Source organism: Myotis nattereri (assembly GCF_964212035.1).
Source record: "Myotis nattereri genome assembly, chromosome: 9".
Classification (NCBI taxonomy): domain Eukaryota; kingdom Metazoa; phylum Chordata; class Mammalia; order Chiroptera; family Vespertilionidae; genus Myotis; species Myotis nattereri.
The window spans coordinates 51,387,041-51,405,277 of record NC_138084.1 but is presented as its reverse complement, the minus strand read 5'-3'; the positions used below and the strand labels follow the sequence as shown (position 1 = coordinate 51,405,277).

General features: G+C 38.2%; 1 protein-coding gene across 1 annotated transcript in view; it reads left to right on the top strand.

Moving 5' to 3' along the window:
- Positions 1–18,008, top strand: part of PRCP (prolylcarboxypeptidase) — a 67,123-nt gene extending 49,115 nt beyond the window's left edge. The window contains exons 7-9 of the mRNA XM_081098903.1: positions 6,883–7,047; positions 7,750–7,937; positions 16,418–18,008. Of these exons, the coding sequence (XP_080955029.1) occupies positions 6,883–7,047; positions 7,750–7,937; positions 16,418–16,634 (570 nt within the window). The 3' untranslated portion in view covers positions 16,635–18,008. The remainder of the gene's footprint in view (positions 1–6,882; positions 7,048–7,749; positions 7,938–16,417) is intronic.
- The last annotated feature ends 229 nt before the right edge of the window (positions 18,009–18,237 follow it).

Below are 18,237 nucleotides of genomic sequence, written 5' to 3'. Positions count from 1 at the left end.
TTTTTAGTGTCCTATAGTTTTTGAATACAGGTCTTTTATCTCCTTAGTTAAGTTTATTCCTAGGTATCTTAATTTTTTTGTGTGTGCAATGGTAAATGGGATTGTTTTTGTTGTTTCTCTTTCGGTGAGTTCATTATTGGTGTATAAAAAAGCCATAGATTTCTGGGTGTGAATTTTGTATCCTGCTACATTGCCAAATTCGTTTATTAAATCTAGTAGTTTTTTATGGAGTCTTTAGGGCTTTCTATGTATACAATCATGTCATCTGCGAATAATGACAGTTTTACTTCTTCTTTTCCAATTTGGATGCCTTTTATTTCTTCTTCTTGTCTGATCTGAGCAATTCTCTTAAAACCATTGTGTGTTTTAGTTTCTTTATCTGTGAACTGGGGATAATAGTCATTGTAATGCTTATTAGCATCATTATGAAGATTTAATAGGACCAGGTGTATAGTAAGCACTAAGTCAATGCTAGCGCAAAGGACCAACTATTTTTATTACTATATAATATCAGGGAGACGGATTGTTATACCAGGATGTTGTGGCCAAAGCCTGGGTTCAGAATTGATTTTTAAAAATATATATTTTTTAGTTGTTTTCAGAGAGGAAGGGAGAGGGATAGAGAGATAGGAACATCAACGATGAGAGAGAATTATTGATGGGCTGCCTCCTGCGCGCTCCCCATTGGGGAGTGAGCCACAACCCAGGCATGTGACCTTGACCGGAATCAAACCTGGGACCATTTAGTTCGCAGGCAGACCCTCTATCCACTGAGCCAAACCAGCCACAGCCAGAACTGATTTTTAAATTGTGAGCTTGGCCCTAACTGGTTTGGCTCAGTGGATAGAGCATCGGCCTGTGGGCTGAAAGGTCCCAGGTTCGATTCTGGTCAAGGGCATGTACCTTGGTTGCGGGCACATCCCCAGTAGGAGGTGTGCAGGAGGCAGCTGATCTATGTTTCTTTTTTTTTTAAAAAAATATATTTTATTGATCTTTTACAGAGAGGAAGGGAGAGGGATAGAGAGTTAGAAACATCGATGAGAGAGAAACATCGATCCGCTGCCTCCTGTACACCCCGCACTGGGGATGTGCCCGCAACCAACGTACATGCCCTTGACTGGAATCGAACCTGGGACCCTTGAGTCCGCAGGCCGATGCTCTATCCACTGAGCCAAACCAGCCAGGGCTGATCGATGTTTCTAACTCTCTATCCCTCTCCCTTCCTATCTGTAAAAAATCAATAAAATATATTTGAAAAATAAATAAATAAATAAATTGTGAGCTTCTTTCTTCCTGCAGACTGTCATTATATGTTTCTTCCTGGGTCATTATAGGGAAAGTACTGACCTCAAGAAACATTCAGTAGTTATACTAGCAGCCTCAGCCTCAGTTACCCCCATAGAAATGAGTTTATGGCCTTATGCAGTATCTCATGTAGAAATTGTTCAGAAGATGGTATTTGTTAGTGTCCATAAAATAAATAGGAAATATGGTACAGGGGCTATATTGGTGTTGAGTATTTTGGATGGAAGTGGTTGGCAGCGACTCTGTCCTTATTGTCTGATTAGATCACAGCTTTCAAGTCAACAATCCACAGACTAAGTGCTTGCCCTTATCAGGTGGGTAATATCTACAAATTATCACGCTTAAGTTGAAGTCTTACATGAAATTGAACCAAATATGCCAATATTTGACTGTGTTTGACTTATTAACATGGCAATTTCATAGGGTTCAACCTTCACATAGTGTTTTGTGCATTCTATAAGTCTTTAATAAAATAAAAGTATATGAATATCTCTTTTTTAATTACTACAGTCTTTGACTAAGTAAGTATGGGACTAATGTTGAGGTTTTGCTGGTATGACTTCAGTATTTTTTGGAAAGCTTTATTTACTTTTTGCTACCAAAATTGTTAAGGAAAGGCATAGAGATATGTAGATATTCTGTTTTGTTTTGTTTTTATGCTAGAGAATAATGCTTAAACTTACAGTCTCTTTGAGATAGAAAGGAACTAATTTTGAACCACCTAAAATAACAACATTCCCTTAGTGAATTTGCCAATGTTTTTCCAAAAAAATTTTAAGTGATATTATTTTGGCTTCTACTAGCATATTAGTATGCCAGGATTCTTGTTCCAGCATCTAAAAGGGTTCAGCAATATGGAGAAGGTGCTGTGTGTAACTTAATAAAGAGTCCAGAGATGAAACATAATTTTGAAAGTCATTATTGGGAGTCAGAGAAGATTTAGCTAAAGGAACTAAGTTCTCCTCATCTCAGGACCCCTTGCCTTTTTTTTTTTCAAATATATTTTATTGATTTTTTACAGAGAGGAAGGGAGAGGGATAAAGAGTTAGAAACATCGATGAGAGAGAAACATCGACCAGCCGCCTCCTGCACACCTCCTACTGGGGATGTGCCTGCAACCAAGGTACATGCCCTTGACCGGAATCGAACCTGGGACCCTTCAGTCTGCAGGCAGACCCTCTATCTATCCACTGAGCCAAACCGGTTTGGTGACCCCTTGCTTTTTATTAACACAAATTGTCCTAAGGCCAGGCAGAGATACACACGTCAAAGGGTAAGGTTTCCGTATACACAAGCATTGTCAGAATGGGGGAATTAGCCTGCGGCTGTTGAGGTGTTTGGCCAGTAGGAGGCAATAACATGCAGATTGAGATGTCCTTATCTGTCTGGCAGCAAGCAATCATCCCTTTTCAGATTTGGGGAAATGCCCTTCAGCCACTCCAGATTCAGCCCTTGCTGACATGCTGGAATTGGCTTGGCATTGGTAGACTTATAAATGGATACTTCCTTTCTATAGGGTAATTTGATGGGATGTTGCAAAGGCCTTAAAGATGTTTATTTCCTTTGAACCAGTACTTTCTCTCAAGAAAAGAATTAAGGATATATGTAAACATTTATTCCCAAGGATGTTTATTGTAGGCTTATTTGTAATAAAGATTGAGAATGATACAGATGACCAATTGTAGGGTTTCTTTAATTTTCCTCAACTCCCCATCCTGATTGTTCCTCTCTGGACTCTCATGTTAGTCAGTGTCCTTCTTAAAGTGTGGTGCTCAGAAGCGGACTGAATATTTTAAGGGTGCTCTGACCTCACAGTGGACAGCAAGCTGGACATGGAATTTCTACTATCAGAGGCCAAGTTTAAGACCATGATCTTCTTTCTCTTTGTGTAACTGGAGCTGCCCAAACACTAAGTATTGTCAAGCGGTGCCGGTCCCCAGCCTTGCTTGTGTCTTTTAAGGAGTGACAGTAACTGCTATTTGTAGAGATGGCTATTCATGGGGACTCCTTTTCTTCACCTGACAGAGGCCCAGTGTTCTAGTGCTGAGAGGGGATCTGATGCCAACATGTGAGTCATGCTCACTTGCGACTGTTCTTTAACAGAGTTTGAGGCCACTTATTGCTGCACGTCAGCACCGCATTCCCTGCCCAGTTTGCATTGCCACCCTGCCTCATCTACCATGCTGTGCTTGAACATAATGCTCTTCTCTGCGTGCCATGTGTTTACTCTGTAGTTTTGTGCTGCATTTTGAAAGAGCTGAATCCACCGTTGGTGTCCACATATAGGAAAGAATGCTGATCAACTGTTGGAAATAGGTAGTTTAATGAATTCTGGTTCTTGATTTCCATATTTTCTTGGTTATTTCTGATTGCTATATTTCTTAGGAACATTTTCTGAGAAAAATGCTATACAATTAGGTTTTGGTTTTTTTTTACTTGCCATGAATAATTGAGAGTTGTCAGAATAGTAAAACACTGTTTTGCCTTTTTTTCTTTGACTTGCATTTACTTATTACTTTAGGCTCAGTAGTTTTATGAGGCTCTCAGTTTAGCATAATTCATTTCTTTATGTATACCCTAAACCCGTGGTCGGCAAACTGCGGCTCACGAGCCACATGCGGCTCTTCGGCCCCTTGAGTGTGGCTCTTCCACAAAATACCACGTGCGGGCACGTACATACAGTACGATTGAAACTTCATGGCCCATGCGCCGAAGTCGGTTTTTAGCCTGGGCGAGTCTATTTTGAAGAAGTACTGTTGATATTTGGCTCTATTGACTAATGAGTTTGCCGACCACTGCCCTAAACCTTGGTGTATGGCCTCACAGTTACTTTTTTAAGGTACAGTATGTCCAGTTATTTGTACATCTTAATTTATGACTTTTCTCACACTCAATATTATCAAAAACTTACTGGGAAAATGCATACTCCATCTCCCTTTTGGCAAGTCACATTGTAATTAAGCATGTTACAGACTCAGAGAAATCCCCCAGTCAAGAAAACTTCATGTTTGCTAATACATTTCCTAAAATTTCCTAAAACCTTTTATTTCACACAGTATCATTTAACATTGCATAGAAATATTGTTGTGCTGAATACATTTGCAGAGAGGCATTTAATTTTTTTCTGTAATTCATTTTCTCTGTCTCAAGTTTCCCTTTTTCCAGGCAAGTGTTACTGGAAGCTGGTTGTAGGCAGAACTGTGCTGAGAGACTGTGTTCGCTTGTGGCCACTTACTCCTTTCTCAGTGTCCTCCTTTCCTGACTGGGAGCATGTGCCCAGACCAGGTCTGGTGGCTCCTCCTGCCCAGAATCTCTCTCTGAAGTGGGGTAACTGAGTTCCTTTATTCCAGGCTTCTTCTTTTCTGGATTCATCTATTTTTTTTTTTTTGTCAGAACTTGCCTATTATATAGATATTTTATCTGAAATGAGAAAGGACCAGATCACTAAATTCATGTGAAGGTATTAATAGAAGATGGAAACGTAATGTGTTTCCCTTGCCTTTGGGGCTCTTTGCAGTTTTATAGGGGATACAGCCTAAGCTGTGTGACATGAGTAAGATGTATATTTTATGACCAGAGACATCTGGTGTTGAATCTAGGTCCTACCATTTACTTGCTGGATAACCTTAAATAAAGTGATTTAACCTAAGAATCAGTTTCTTCATGTAAAATAGTGGACAATAATACATCTGATAGGATTGTTTGAGGCTTAAGTGATGTAATGGTTGTAAACTAGGGCTCAGTAATCAGTAGCAATTGTTGTTGTTGTTGTTATTCAGCTTTGATTCCATTACCTGTGATTTCCCCCCAACATTTTATTGTGAAAAAAAATTCAGTAAAGTTGAAATAATTGGACAGTGAATACCCATAAGCCTACCACCTAAGTTCTATAAATAATATTTTGCTTTAATTGATATATTATATCAAATGGATTCACTTATCATCCTTCTTTTCATCTTATTCTTAAATGCATTTCGAAATTAAGTTGAAGACATTTACACACCTCCTAAAATCAGCTTTAATGTCATTAACTAGAGTTCAGTATTTGTTTGATTTTTTTAAGGTAAAATTTACATACAGTAAAATGTACAAGTTGTAAGTCTACTGTTTGTTGTGTAACCCAGACCCCTAGGAAGATATGGAATATTTACATGCCCTCGAAAGTTTTCCATGCCCCTGTCTTAGATAGTCCCTGCCTTCATTTCCAACCCTGAGAATTGTCTTTGATTTTTAGTACTAAATTTCAGGTACTGAGTATAGTCCAGTGATGGGAGTATTTGGGAGCTGGGGAGCTGCCTGATCTGCTTATCACACCAGTGTGGTTCTCAACCTTCCTAATGCCACTACCCTTTAATACAGTTCCTCATGTTGTAGTGACCCCCAACCATAAAATTATTTTCGTTGCTACTTCATAACTGTAATTTTACTACTATTATGAATCGTAATGTAAATATCTGATATGCAGGATATATTTTCATTGTTCATGACCCACAGGTTGAGAACCACTGCTAGACATTGAAGCATGGTATAGTTTTTCCATATGACATTTTATAAATTTTGTATTTTTATAAAATTGTAGTCATTCATTCAGCAAACATTTCATTACTAGTTATCTTGCTTAAGTAAGTGGTGAGGGAGACACTCTGGAATCAATGAGTGCTGTACAGCATTACAGGGGCTCTGATAAGAAAAGGCACAGGGCATAGTGAAGCATGAAGGAGGGAGTGACTTAGTTCTCCTGACTTGAGGGGCATAGGCAATGATGGCCTCATAGGGGAGGTGATACTTGAGCTGAGTATTGTGGAAGATGAGTTGGTGTTTGCCAGCTTAGGTGAATTGGAGAGAGAGAGAGAAGGGATGTGCAAAAGCAAAGAGGAAGGAAAGAGCTTAGTGGGCTGAAAATGATTTTTCTAGGCTGCAGCAAAGGTTGCAGGAGTTAAAGCTAGAGTGGTAGGTAGGGAGGACTTTGCATGCTATGCAAATGACTTTGGTTTACTTCTATAGTTTAGGGAGTAGTTAAAAGGTTTATTAATCTGTTAAGGTGATTATACTCAAAAGACAGAAATTGTCAAGTAGTTAAATGCTTACCTTTTATGATCAAATTAAAGTCCTATGTCTTTTGTTTTATTATACTATAACTAGAGGCCCAGTGCACGAAATTTGTGCGGGGGCTGGGGCGGGGGGGGCCCTCAGCCCAGCCTATACCCTCTCTAATCCGGGACATCCCTCTCACAATCCAGGACTGCCGGCTCCTAACTGCTCACCTGCCTGCCTGCCTGGTCGCGCCTTACTGCCCCCCCTCCCCAGCAGCCTGGTCACCCCCAACTGCTCCCCTCTGCCTGCCTGGTCACCCCCAACTACCCTCCCCTACCCCCCCGCCGGCCTGACCGCCCCATGCAGCCTGCTGTTCATTTGTTTGGTCGTCCCTCACTAAACCCCCTGCCGGCCTTGCCACCCCACACAGCCTACTGTTTGGTTGTCCCTCTGGTTGTTTTGGTTGTGATGGCCCCTGGCTTTTTATATATTAAGATTTATATTTATGTTCTCACTCTTCTTTTTATTTCTCTAAAATGACAGGTGGTGTGCCAATATTTGAAAAATCCCAATTTATCTGATAAAAAGTTGCTACAGAATATTTTCCAAGCTCTGAATGTATATTACAATTATTCAGGCCAGGCGAGATGCCTGAATATGTCAGAGACATCAACTAGCAGTCTGGGATCCCTGGGTTGGAGCTATCAGGTAAGTGTGTATAATTTCTCCAAGTGGAACTTACTTTTCATTGATATGGCTGGCTGCAACAGAGTTCACAAGATTTTATCACCTAACCTGGATCTCAGTGTGGTCTCACTCTGAAGCCATGATAAGTTTCCTCATTCATTCATTCACTCATGTATTTAATCATCGCCAAATATATTCTGCGTACTTATCATCGGTTAGGCACCCTTCTAGGCTCCAAAGATACAAAGATAAGTAAGATGTGATCGATCTTACCATCAAATGTATCTTGTTGAAAAAGAAGCGCAACTAATATTATAATAGGTCTTGATAAGTCCTATAAAGGAAACATTTTATGGACACATAAATGAAGGGGGGGTCTATCTTGATTCCTCTGAGATTTTGTTCTTTCATCTGTACAATGAGAATAATAAGAATAAGAATACTTTCCAGAGTTGTTTTGAAGATTCAATATGATAATAGATGTGAAAAAACAAACAAACCAGTTTACAAAGAAGGAATATATAGCTCTAACTTCTGTGATTTCTCAACTGAGCCTTTCCAGGAGCAATGAGAGGTGGTATGACACAGAGAGGTAAAGAGCAGGAACTCTGAAGCCAGTTCAAACTCTGGCTTTGTTGCTCACTAGTGTATGACTTTGGACAAATTTATTTAATTTCTTTGTGCCTTATTTTTTCACTAGACTCTTATGGGTTGCTTTCTCAGGCCTGCACAGAAATCGTCATGCCCTTTTGTACCAATGGTATTGATGACATGTTTGAACCTCAACCGTGGGACTTGAAGACATTTTCAGATGAATGTTTTAAACAGTGGGGTGTGAAACCAAGGCCCTCCTGGATCACTTCTATGTATGGAGGCAAAAACATCAGTTCCCACACGAACATCATTTTCAGGTGAGTTATTGCTATTCCAAAGAAAAACTTTGTTGTTAGAGACATTTGTAGAATAGCTGAGAAAATAGAGTCAGGAAAATGTTGGACAATAAAATAATATAGAATACAACCAATGGTATCCTGTTTACCTATTACTTGAAAGATAGAGGATGCTGGGAGCATTTGAGATCTTGCTTCCAGGCATGTCATCAGTTTGGCTCAAATAAACTCTTCTAAAATTTCCCTAAAAAGGAAGAGGAGGAGGAGGAGAAGGAGGAGGAGGTGGAGAAGGAGGAGGAGGAGGAGGAGGAGGAGAAGGAGGAGGAGGAGGAGAAAAAGAAGACAGAAAGAGGATGCAGAGTAGAGATATGATTTTACACTCTATTACCACCATGGTTAAAGGCTTAAAAACAGCACAGCAAGAAAATGAAAATATTCTTAAAAATTCCTCAGCACAAAATGAAGCATCATTTGTTCACAATTTGCCTTACTTTTGTTACTATTGTTATTAATGGTAATAAAAAATTTTTAGTATCCATTTAACAAATACTTTTGAAGTACCCAATCTGTTCTGTTTCAGAAACTATATCAGGAACTTTAAATAAATTACCAAAATTTGAACCCTTACAACAATCTTGTGAAGTAGTTGTTATAGTTCCTTTTTCCTGAGGAGGAAAGTGAGGGTCACTGTGTTCAGTCACTTGCCAAAGTTCATCCAGCTTTATTTTAGTTACTAATAAAACCAGATTTCAACCTTGGCCTTATTGACCACAAAAATCCCGTTTGTTCGTCTACATTGTACTGCTCTTATGGTGACATTGGTGGTATTGGTTCACATCAGAGTTATTTGAGTAGACTCTGAGTGTATCTGATTGCCACTTCAAAATTTCCTTGTTTTGGCTTGTACATCAGGCTGACAGCTATTAAGAACAGCAACTAGTTAATAAAAAAGTGTATTTCCAAATCTATATGGAAATAGTAGAGAGATACCTATACACATCTCTTAACCTGGAGCTATTGTATAAGTACAAATGTCATTCTTTTACAAGCTTTTATAGACAGAGTTAAATTTGATCTTTGGGACATGCTCAATAGCTTTTAGGAATAAGGAGTGCTGTTTTGACCAAAGGATCCCTGCTTGGGTTTAGGCCCATAACACTGTTCACTTTGCAATCTAGTTTATTGGGTTGATGCTATTTTCTGATCCAGCAGAGTACCTACCCAAAATAAAAGGTGAAACACTTTAGTGGAAAACTTAGGTTCTTTTTGTTTAATTTCCTTAAGTCGTGTTCCTTGTGCTCAATAGGATTCTTCACAGCTATAGTCTTCGGCTCAGCCTTATAAAAGTGGCATTTGTACAAATAAACTATTTAGAGCATTTAAGGAAATGGTGCCAAATGCGGGTGTTTGAAATTAGGGAAATGTAAAAGGACTGAGAGGACTGAAGAAAGTTTAAGTACAAACCTAGGGTCTCCAAGCTTATCTTTGTTCCTCCGAGGAGAAAGTACTTTGTCATTTTTTTTGTTTTTCTTTAGGAGCTAATCTCTATGTAGTATTTACATGGATTTCTCTTGCATGCTAACATTCTGAGGTCACCCTTCCTTGCTTTGACCTTACAAAGCTGAAGTTCAAGTTGAATTATAAAGTGGAGTCTGTATGAACATTTTAATATATGAGTTTTGTTCAAATACATTTTCCTTCTTTATTGGGTTCAACTATTACAGATATGTATTTTAGTTATCCATTTGTTCTGTTCTATTATTTTCTTCAGGCCATCAAAATAAGAATCATCATCATCATCATCACTGGAAGGGGGATAGATTTTTTGTGAGGAAAATTTGGGCGAAAGAACTGAAACACATAGGTGGAAATTATAAAACTTTTAGTTCAGTATAAGAAAGGACTTTCTAACAGTTCATTATAAAAACAGACTTTCTGCCCCCATGAGATTGTGAACTTCTTAATGGCAGAGACTGTCTTGATCATCTCTGTGCCTTTAGCACCTGCTACAGGGACTGGCACATAATGAATGTGCAATAAGTGTATTGATGAGGATGAGGAATGACATGAAGCTCAGGAAGGTTTCAGAGGCATATGCAAGTATAAAAGCAGGACTGTGTGAAGATGCTGGTATATCTTTCTGCCATGGCAATTCTACGTTTAAAAGAAATATTTTTCCATATGTTGCTAGCTGAAAAATCCAGTGCAAAAAAATTTAGGTTATTTAAAAATTCAGAATTCTCCTGTTTTTCTGAAGGAAGCACATTCCCAAAGTAAAGGAGCAGCCTTGGGTGTCTCTGTTCTGTGTACTTCGTGGCCACCAGCTAGGAAACATTTCTGGTCAATGAGTGAGAAAATGTCCAAGGAACCATGTGAAAATATCTTTATGTTCATGCTTCTCTCCTCAGGTTGCCTCACACAAATCCAAGCATGACTGCTTCTCTGATTGGAAAGTTCAGTCTATATTTGTTGGATTGATGATTTGCAGGTTAAGAGCTTGGGCTTTGAAGTCAGAGAGACCTGGGTGCTATTTTTCCTTTTTCACCAAGTTAGTTGTCTAGCCTCAGGCAGATTGCCAATTTATATTATTAGAAAACTGGTGCATGAATTTGTGCACATTGAAAGGAAATTACTTAGAAGAAATATTTTGGAGGCCAGGGAGGGACCGTGGGAGGGCTCCAGGGCGTGTCCAGCCCGTCTTACCCAGTCCTGATCAGCCAGACCCCAGCAGCAAGCTAACCTGCCGGTTGGAGCATCTGCCCTCTGGTGGTCAGTGTGTGTCATAGTGACTGGTTGAGCAGTCGGCCGACCGGTTGACCAATCATTCAGACACTTAGCATATTAGGCTTTTATATATAGAGAGAGTGACTTCCTGACAGGTTTATTTCAGGGAGTAGGTAGACTGTTATGGAAGGGGGCACTGTGAGGGAAGAGATTTTTGTTTGTTCACTGCTGAATTCCCTATGCCCAGTCAGTGCCTGCCACAGAGTAGGCACTCCATAAACATTTGCTGAATGAACGAAGACTCAAGAAATAGTAGCTATTAATGGTTTCATTTCAGCAGTTTTTTTCCATAGTGGTTTTGTTGGAAGGATTAATTTTCCCCCCATCCTTAATTGGTAAGAAATTATGTTACCCCAATGGTCATTCTCAGTTATTTAAATATAAATCTGAAAGGGAATTCCTGAGAAGCTGATTAGTTTAACATAATTTTTCAGGCAAATTAATTGTTGCCAGCAATTAAGTGAGGCTCACTGTTGGAAATTTTATCCAGGCAATTAGATTTTCTCATGAAAGCTATTATTACTTTTTTTTTCTTTGTAAATTTCCCAGTGACTGGTTTAGCTTTCTCATGTCTAGGACCAAGAAATTCAAGTCCATGTGCATCTTAGGTCGCTCAGCAACTCCAAACACTGTTGCTAAGTCACTAGGCTGATTCAGATGACCTTTTAAATCAAATGCAGTTTGCTTATTATGTGGCTGTTAGGATGGCTTTTTTGTTTTGCAAATAATGGAGAGTTTCCTAATCGGGTTGGTCCTGTCAAATTGAAATAATGATAAAGGCTATTTGTTCACTCAAGAGAATCTAACCCCTTGTGTAGTTTACTTTAAAAATACATTTGGTAGTTGAAAACTAAGGATCCTATTTTGCATGTGAGTTTTGCCTTTTGTTTTTAGTAAAACCAAAAAAATACATTTTTGGATTGATTCTCCCCCCCCCCCCCCCCAGCATGATGTTATTAAGTTGAAATTGAAATTTCTTTTTCTTAAGAAAAGTGAAAATTTGTGGTGAGAATTTAAAGTTGCATTTCAAACACATATATATTTAATGTACCTAACTGCATATTTTTCATTTAATTTGTACATTTGCCTAGAAAAAACTGATTGCATTAGTTTTCTGACCCAATTTCTATGAGAAATGGTTTCACGTTCCTTTTCATGATTCATATACTTCTCAGAAGTAGTAACACTTCTCAGGCTACAAAATATGATGATAATTATAATGCTGCACATTTATGTGATATTTTATAGTTTATAACTTTCATATATAATATTTAACTTGGACCCTACAATATCTCTATGAGGGAGGGACATTATCTTTAAAATTTTTTTGGGGGGGCGGGTAATGCATGTTGGAATTGAGGGTCATAGGGGTCAGATGACTTACCCCAAATCATGTGGCTAATAAGGGTATAAAAACTTAGACCTGCTGACTTAGTTAATTATTCTTGCCACTGCTACACACAGGTGAAGTCAGTCTCTATATTTATATTAATCACTTATATTAACTCTGCTTTTTCATGTAAAAAGTACTGAAGTGATTTACATGTTCCTGACCTTGTATACATGTATTTATAGATCTCTTTTGATTAGGGCATCTGGTATCTGGCAAAGACAACTAGACATTCACATTCTTTTTTCACTCATTCAGTAAACATTCGCATGGCTCCTATGAGTACCAGATGCTGAAGCTACTGTAATAAACAAAGCAGACAAAAATTCCTGCCCTTGGGCAGTTCTAGTTTGAGAGATAGATAATAAACAAAATAGCACCTATAAGTATGTTAGGAGATACATGCTAAGGAGGAAAAATAAACCAGGGAAGAGGGCTGTGAAATGGGGGTATAAGAGAGGCAGGTTTGAAATTTTAGATGGGAATGACCAAGGAAGACTTCACCAGGGGTGACTTTTGGAAAATGATCTGGCAGGAGTACCTCGATAGCTACGAGTGTGGTGGGGTAGGGACACTCCACAAAGAGGAATTAGCAAGGGCAAAGGCCTTGAGAGGTAAATGTGCTCAGCATGTTCTCCTCCAGGGACAGGAAGGAGGTCAGTGTGGCTGGAGTAGTTAATGAGAGACTTGTAGGTCCTAGTAAGGTCTTTGATTTTTACTTTGAATGAGATGGGAAAACTTGGACTGTTTTGAGCAAAGGAGTGACATAATCTGATTCAGGTTTTATTAGGATCAAATTTAATAGGATCAAAGCCACAATAAGATTCATTTCCTACCCTACTGATAGTAGGGAGATAAGAGTAGTGAGAAAGGTCAGTAAAAGGCTAGTCAGGCTAGAGGTAATGGAGACTTGGGTCAGAGTGGTGGCAGTGAATATGGTGAGAGGTGTTGAAATTCTGGATATATTTGAATATATAGCTGACAAGATTTGTTGACAGATTGGGTGAGAAATAAATAGATTAAAGAGTGACACCAACTTTTTTGGCCTGAGCAACTAGGACAAGGTGCCATTGACAGAGATGAAAGAACATACATAAAAATGTCCTGTTATTTCAAGTCATAGGGAGATAAAGATTTTCCAAGAGGTGCCATATAAGGGGGAAGTCTAAACCTACAATGCCATGGACCAGATACATAAATCCACGTATTTTGGTCTCTATTTTATATTGAGAATAAGCTTCCATGAGATTAGGAAGATGAGAGGCTGACTTGGGACTGGAACCCAGGTGTGTCTGATCCCAAAGTTCATGCTCTTTTTACTGTGCACCACACAAGTCAAGAAGGTATGTGCTGCTGATTTCCTACAGCAGTCACATGTCTGTGAAATGTAATGTAGTATAAAACCAAGTACTGGACTAGGCTATAAAAACTATGCTTGTATGAAAGATTTGCCATTGCTAGCTGAATGAGTTGGGTGTTAGTTTTCTTACCTATAAAAGAATTATCACTAAACCTACCTCACAAGATTGTTCTAAGGGTCAAATGTGAAAGACTTTGTAAACTCTAACCCAGTCTATACATGTGTGGAGTTAATAACACCAGGGAACAATTAGGTTTACAATAATGTCAAGAATGAAATATTTAGGAATAAGCTTAACAGAAAAAGTGTGACATGTATATACTGAAAACTACAAAACATTGTTGGAAGAAATTAAAGGTCTAAATAATGGAAAGACATTTCATATACTTATGGAAGAAGTAATATTGCTAAGATGTCAGTACTCCACAAACTGATATACAGATTCAGTAATCCCTACAAAGATCCCAGCTGTTTCTTTTTTCAGAAATTGACAAGCTAGCATTCAAATGTATATAAAAAATGCAAGGGACCTAGAAGAGCCAAAACAATCTTGTAAAGGAAGAACAGATATGAAGAACTCTTACTTTCTGCGTTTTGAACTCATACTTTCTGGTTTCAAAGTTGTTATAAAGCTACTATAATCAATACAGTGTGACACTTGCATAAAGATAGACATATAGACCAGTGGAAGATAATTGATAATCCAGAAGTCAACCTTTATATATATGGTCACTTGATTTTCAGACAAGAATGCCAATATAGTTCATTGGGGAAAGAATAGGCTTTTCAAGAAATGGTGCTGGGAAAACTGAATATTCACATGCAAAACAATGAAATTGGATCCCTATTTTGTACCATATCAAAATATTAACTCAGAATGGATCAAATGATTTAATTGATGACCCAGTTTAAAAATTGGGAAATGCAAATCAAAGCCACAATATGATTCATTTCCTACCCACATGAGATGGCTGTAATTAGAGAATGAGGGGATAGGTGAAAAAGGTGAAGGGAAATATAGTCAATAAAACTATTGTGATAAGTTTGCACGGTAATAGGTGATTACCAGAATGAGTGAGGTGATCACTTTGAAAGGTATAGAATGTTGAATTGCTATATGTACACCTGAAACTTATATAACTAATGTAATATTGTATACCAACTATACTTAAATTTAAAAATGTAAAAAACAAAAACATAAATGTTGGCAAGGGTATAAAAAAGTAGGAACTCTCATATGTTGCTAATGGGAAATGTAAAATGGTGCAGTCACTTTGGAAAACAGTTAGACAGTTCTTCACAAGGTTAAGTCACCATATATACCAGAAATTCCATACTTAGGTCAGTCTGTACCCAAGAGAAATGAAAACATGTATCCATGTAAAAACTTGTATATGAATGTTCATTGGAGCAATATACACAATAGAAAAAAAAGTGGGGACAACACAAATTTACATCGGATGAATGGATAAATAAAATGTGGCATATTCATACAATGGAATATTATTTGGCAATAAAAAGGAATAATGTACTGATACATACTGCAACATAGATGAAACCTGAAAACATTATGCCACAGTGAAAGAAGCCAATCATGAAAGACCACCTATTATATAATTCCATTTACTAGTATATGAAATGTCCATATTAGACAAATCCATAGATACAAAGAGTAGGTTAGTGGTTGCCTGTAGCTGAGTGAGGGAGTTTGGGGGGAGGGGAATGGGGATTATTAGTTACCAATAGCTAATAATGGGTTTCTTTTCAGGATGAAAATGTTCTAAAATTGTGATAATGGTTACAAAACTCTGAATATACTAAAAACCATTGAATTCTACATTAAATGGGTAACTTGTGGTGAAATACATCTCAACAAAGCTGTGAAATATTATTAAGGATGCTGTCTGTGATTGTATTGGATTTTTACTAAGCTAAACTAAATAGCCTGCTTCAAGGATTGATCCTGTTTACAGTGAAAAGTGTTGTATGAACCAGCCAAGATGAATAGCTTAATAGCATTTCTGTAACTTTAAAGCTAATGTAAAATGGGAGTCTTTGAATAATGACCAAGTTTTCTGGTTCAGATTTGGAGGAAATTTTTCAGTTCAGTCACCCTATTTCCCAAAGTACTGTATTACAAAGAAAGTAGTGTATGAAAAATGAAGGGTTGCTTTTTTTTTTAAGAGCTAAAAGATAATTATCATTTCAAATATGAGAGTTTTTATTTATCACTTTCCGATAGTTGGCTCCTAGGAAAGTGGCATTAATTGAGGAACTGCAATGTGCCTGACACTTGTGCTTATTAAATATACCCACAGTACTATCTTGTTTAACCCATACAGCAATCTTATGAGATTGGCCTTGTTATCTCTCTTTTATAGAGGAGGAAGGTCATATGGCTTTTGAGTGATGAAGCTGGGATTGGAATTTAGGCTTTTAAATTCCACTTTCCACTACAATCTGGGTTGACTCATCGGGCACCACCTTCATTTTTTGGTCCTATTTCTTTCCTTAAAAAATTACATATATATATATATATATGTAATATATAAATAATTGATGTCAGAGAGGAAGGGAGGAGAGAGAGCTAGAAACATCACTGATGAGAGAGAATCATTGGAATCTTTGACGGCTGCCTCCTGTACATCCTCCAGTGGGGATCGAGCCTGCAACCTGGGCATATGCCTTGACTAGTAATCGAACCATGACCTCCTGATTCGTAGGTTGACACTCAACTACTAAGCCGTGCCTGCTGGGCTGGTCCTATTTCTTGTACTTGGTTTTAGAAATATTGTAGAACTCCAGTGTGAATCACATGTCTATAGACAGATTCAATCAGATCAAATCCCCCATTTATATATAAGCTTGTAATTTTAGTTATTGTGCATAAAGTAGGTTTCTTCTATCTTATCTGGATATAGGTATGAAAAACTAACAATCTTATTTTTTCTTCTTTCCCTCACATAGCAATGGTGATCTAGACCCCTGGTCAGGAGGTGGAGTAACCAAGAACATCACAAACACCTTGGTTGCCATCATTATCCCAGAGGGGGCCCATCATCTAGATCTCCGAGCCAACAATGCCTTTGACCCTATGACCGTGCTATTAGCCCGCTCCTTGGAAGTTAAATACATGAAGCAGTGGATTAGAGATTTCTATGCCTCTCCGAGGAAGAAGCACTGAACAACTTTTGATCATTTTCAGTTTCTTTTATGTTCATTCCACCCACATTCCCATTCACTTTGGTTTTCTACGCATATCTACTTTCCCTTTTTTATCATTAGATTTGGTGGGGCAAAAATTTGAGATAGAAGAGAGGGTGATGGTGGTGACAGCAGCCACCCCACACCCCAGGTTCTAGCCATCTTTGCACCTCACCTCTTCCAGGAAGAATTTTTTTGTGACAGCTGTCCTTCACCATCAGTGGCCCTCATAACTGGAGCAGAGTTCCTGACTGCCTTTCACAAGAGTTAGAGTCAGTTCCTTTGTTTCTCTGCAAGCAGGGATTTCTTTTGCTTTTGAGACAAGTCTCTGGCTCATTTATTATTCCACACCCCTGCCCTCCCAAAAGGAAAAGCAGAAAATAGATAAAAATGATGTAATTGTAGCTGATAGGAAGGGTATCCGATGCCAATCCAGGATATAGGAACTGTTTCTTTTGTACTTGATTTACAGGCTTTGAACTGTGCTGTAAATAAAGAATAAGGCTGGACCTTATACCTGTGTGTTGCTCCTTAAGCTCATTCCAGCTGTGGGGAATGCTGTGTGCACTGGGCTTGGCTGTTTTTGGAAAGTCCTTTAATTTTCTCTTTTCCGTTTGGCAGCTCTTCTTAGTTCTGGGATATTTGCCACTGTGGTACTGCCAGTAAGAAATCTGGCCTGTTTCTGCTCCATTTCTCTTTGTTCCTAAGGTCAGTTTTGTGGTAATTTGGTTCCATTTTGCCACTTTAGGAAAATAACTGTGTTTTGCTTCATTTTACATCAGAGCAAGCTTTTATATGCTATGGTCACTGATGATACTTCAGTAAGAAGCCTTTAAAAATTGATTAATCAGCTATCAGAAGGTAGAATGTAGTTATGTTCAGCATTTTTTAAAATTGTATTTTCTGGTAGTCGTTGCAGCTGCCATTCAAGCCAGAAGTGTCAGGGCACTAAGAGGCAGGTGCACGAGATCTTTTCTGTATGGCGTGCAAAAGACAAGCTGACTAATTCATGCGGGCAGCATATTTGACATTAATAAATGGCCAAGCCGTTACTACTTCCAAAGGGTTGGCTTCTTTCAAGCAGTTCTTACACTGAAACCTTTCTTCAGAAGAGCTTTTCTAGGATAACAAATAGTGTTGGATCAAAACCTTTCAGGGACACAGAGAGAGACTAACAGTTTCTACTCTGTTGAAAGAGTTCTTTCCCCTTGTTTCTTTTTATTTTTCCTCAAAACATTTTTTTCTTTACCTTGCCTTGAGAGCATTTTCTGCTTTTTAAAAAATGTGCCTTGATCATTTCTAAAGTACTTATTTTTTAAAAGAATGCATGTATAAAGTTTAATTCTTGGGTGAGGGATTGAAATATTTCCCTTATTTTCCCTGGCATCCGGGAGATACAGAAAAATCTTTGTCTGGTTTCAGAAGCCTTCAGTTCTCATTGTAATGAGTTGTCCATCAAAGCATTTGGTCACTACTTTCATTTCAACATCAGAGAAAAGTCTGCTGATGTGGGAATTTAAGAGTCAAAACAATACTAGTTTCTAGTTTTTATTCTTTGTCAACTAACAAGTTATATAATGCAA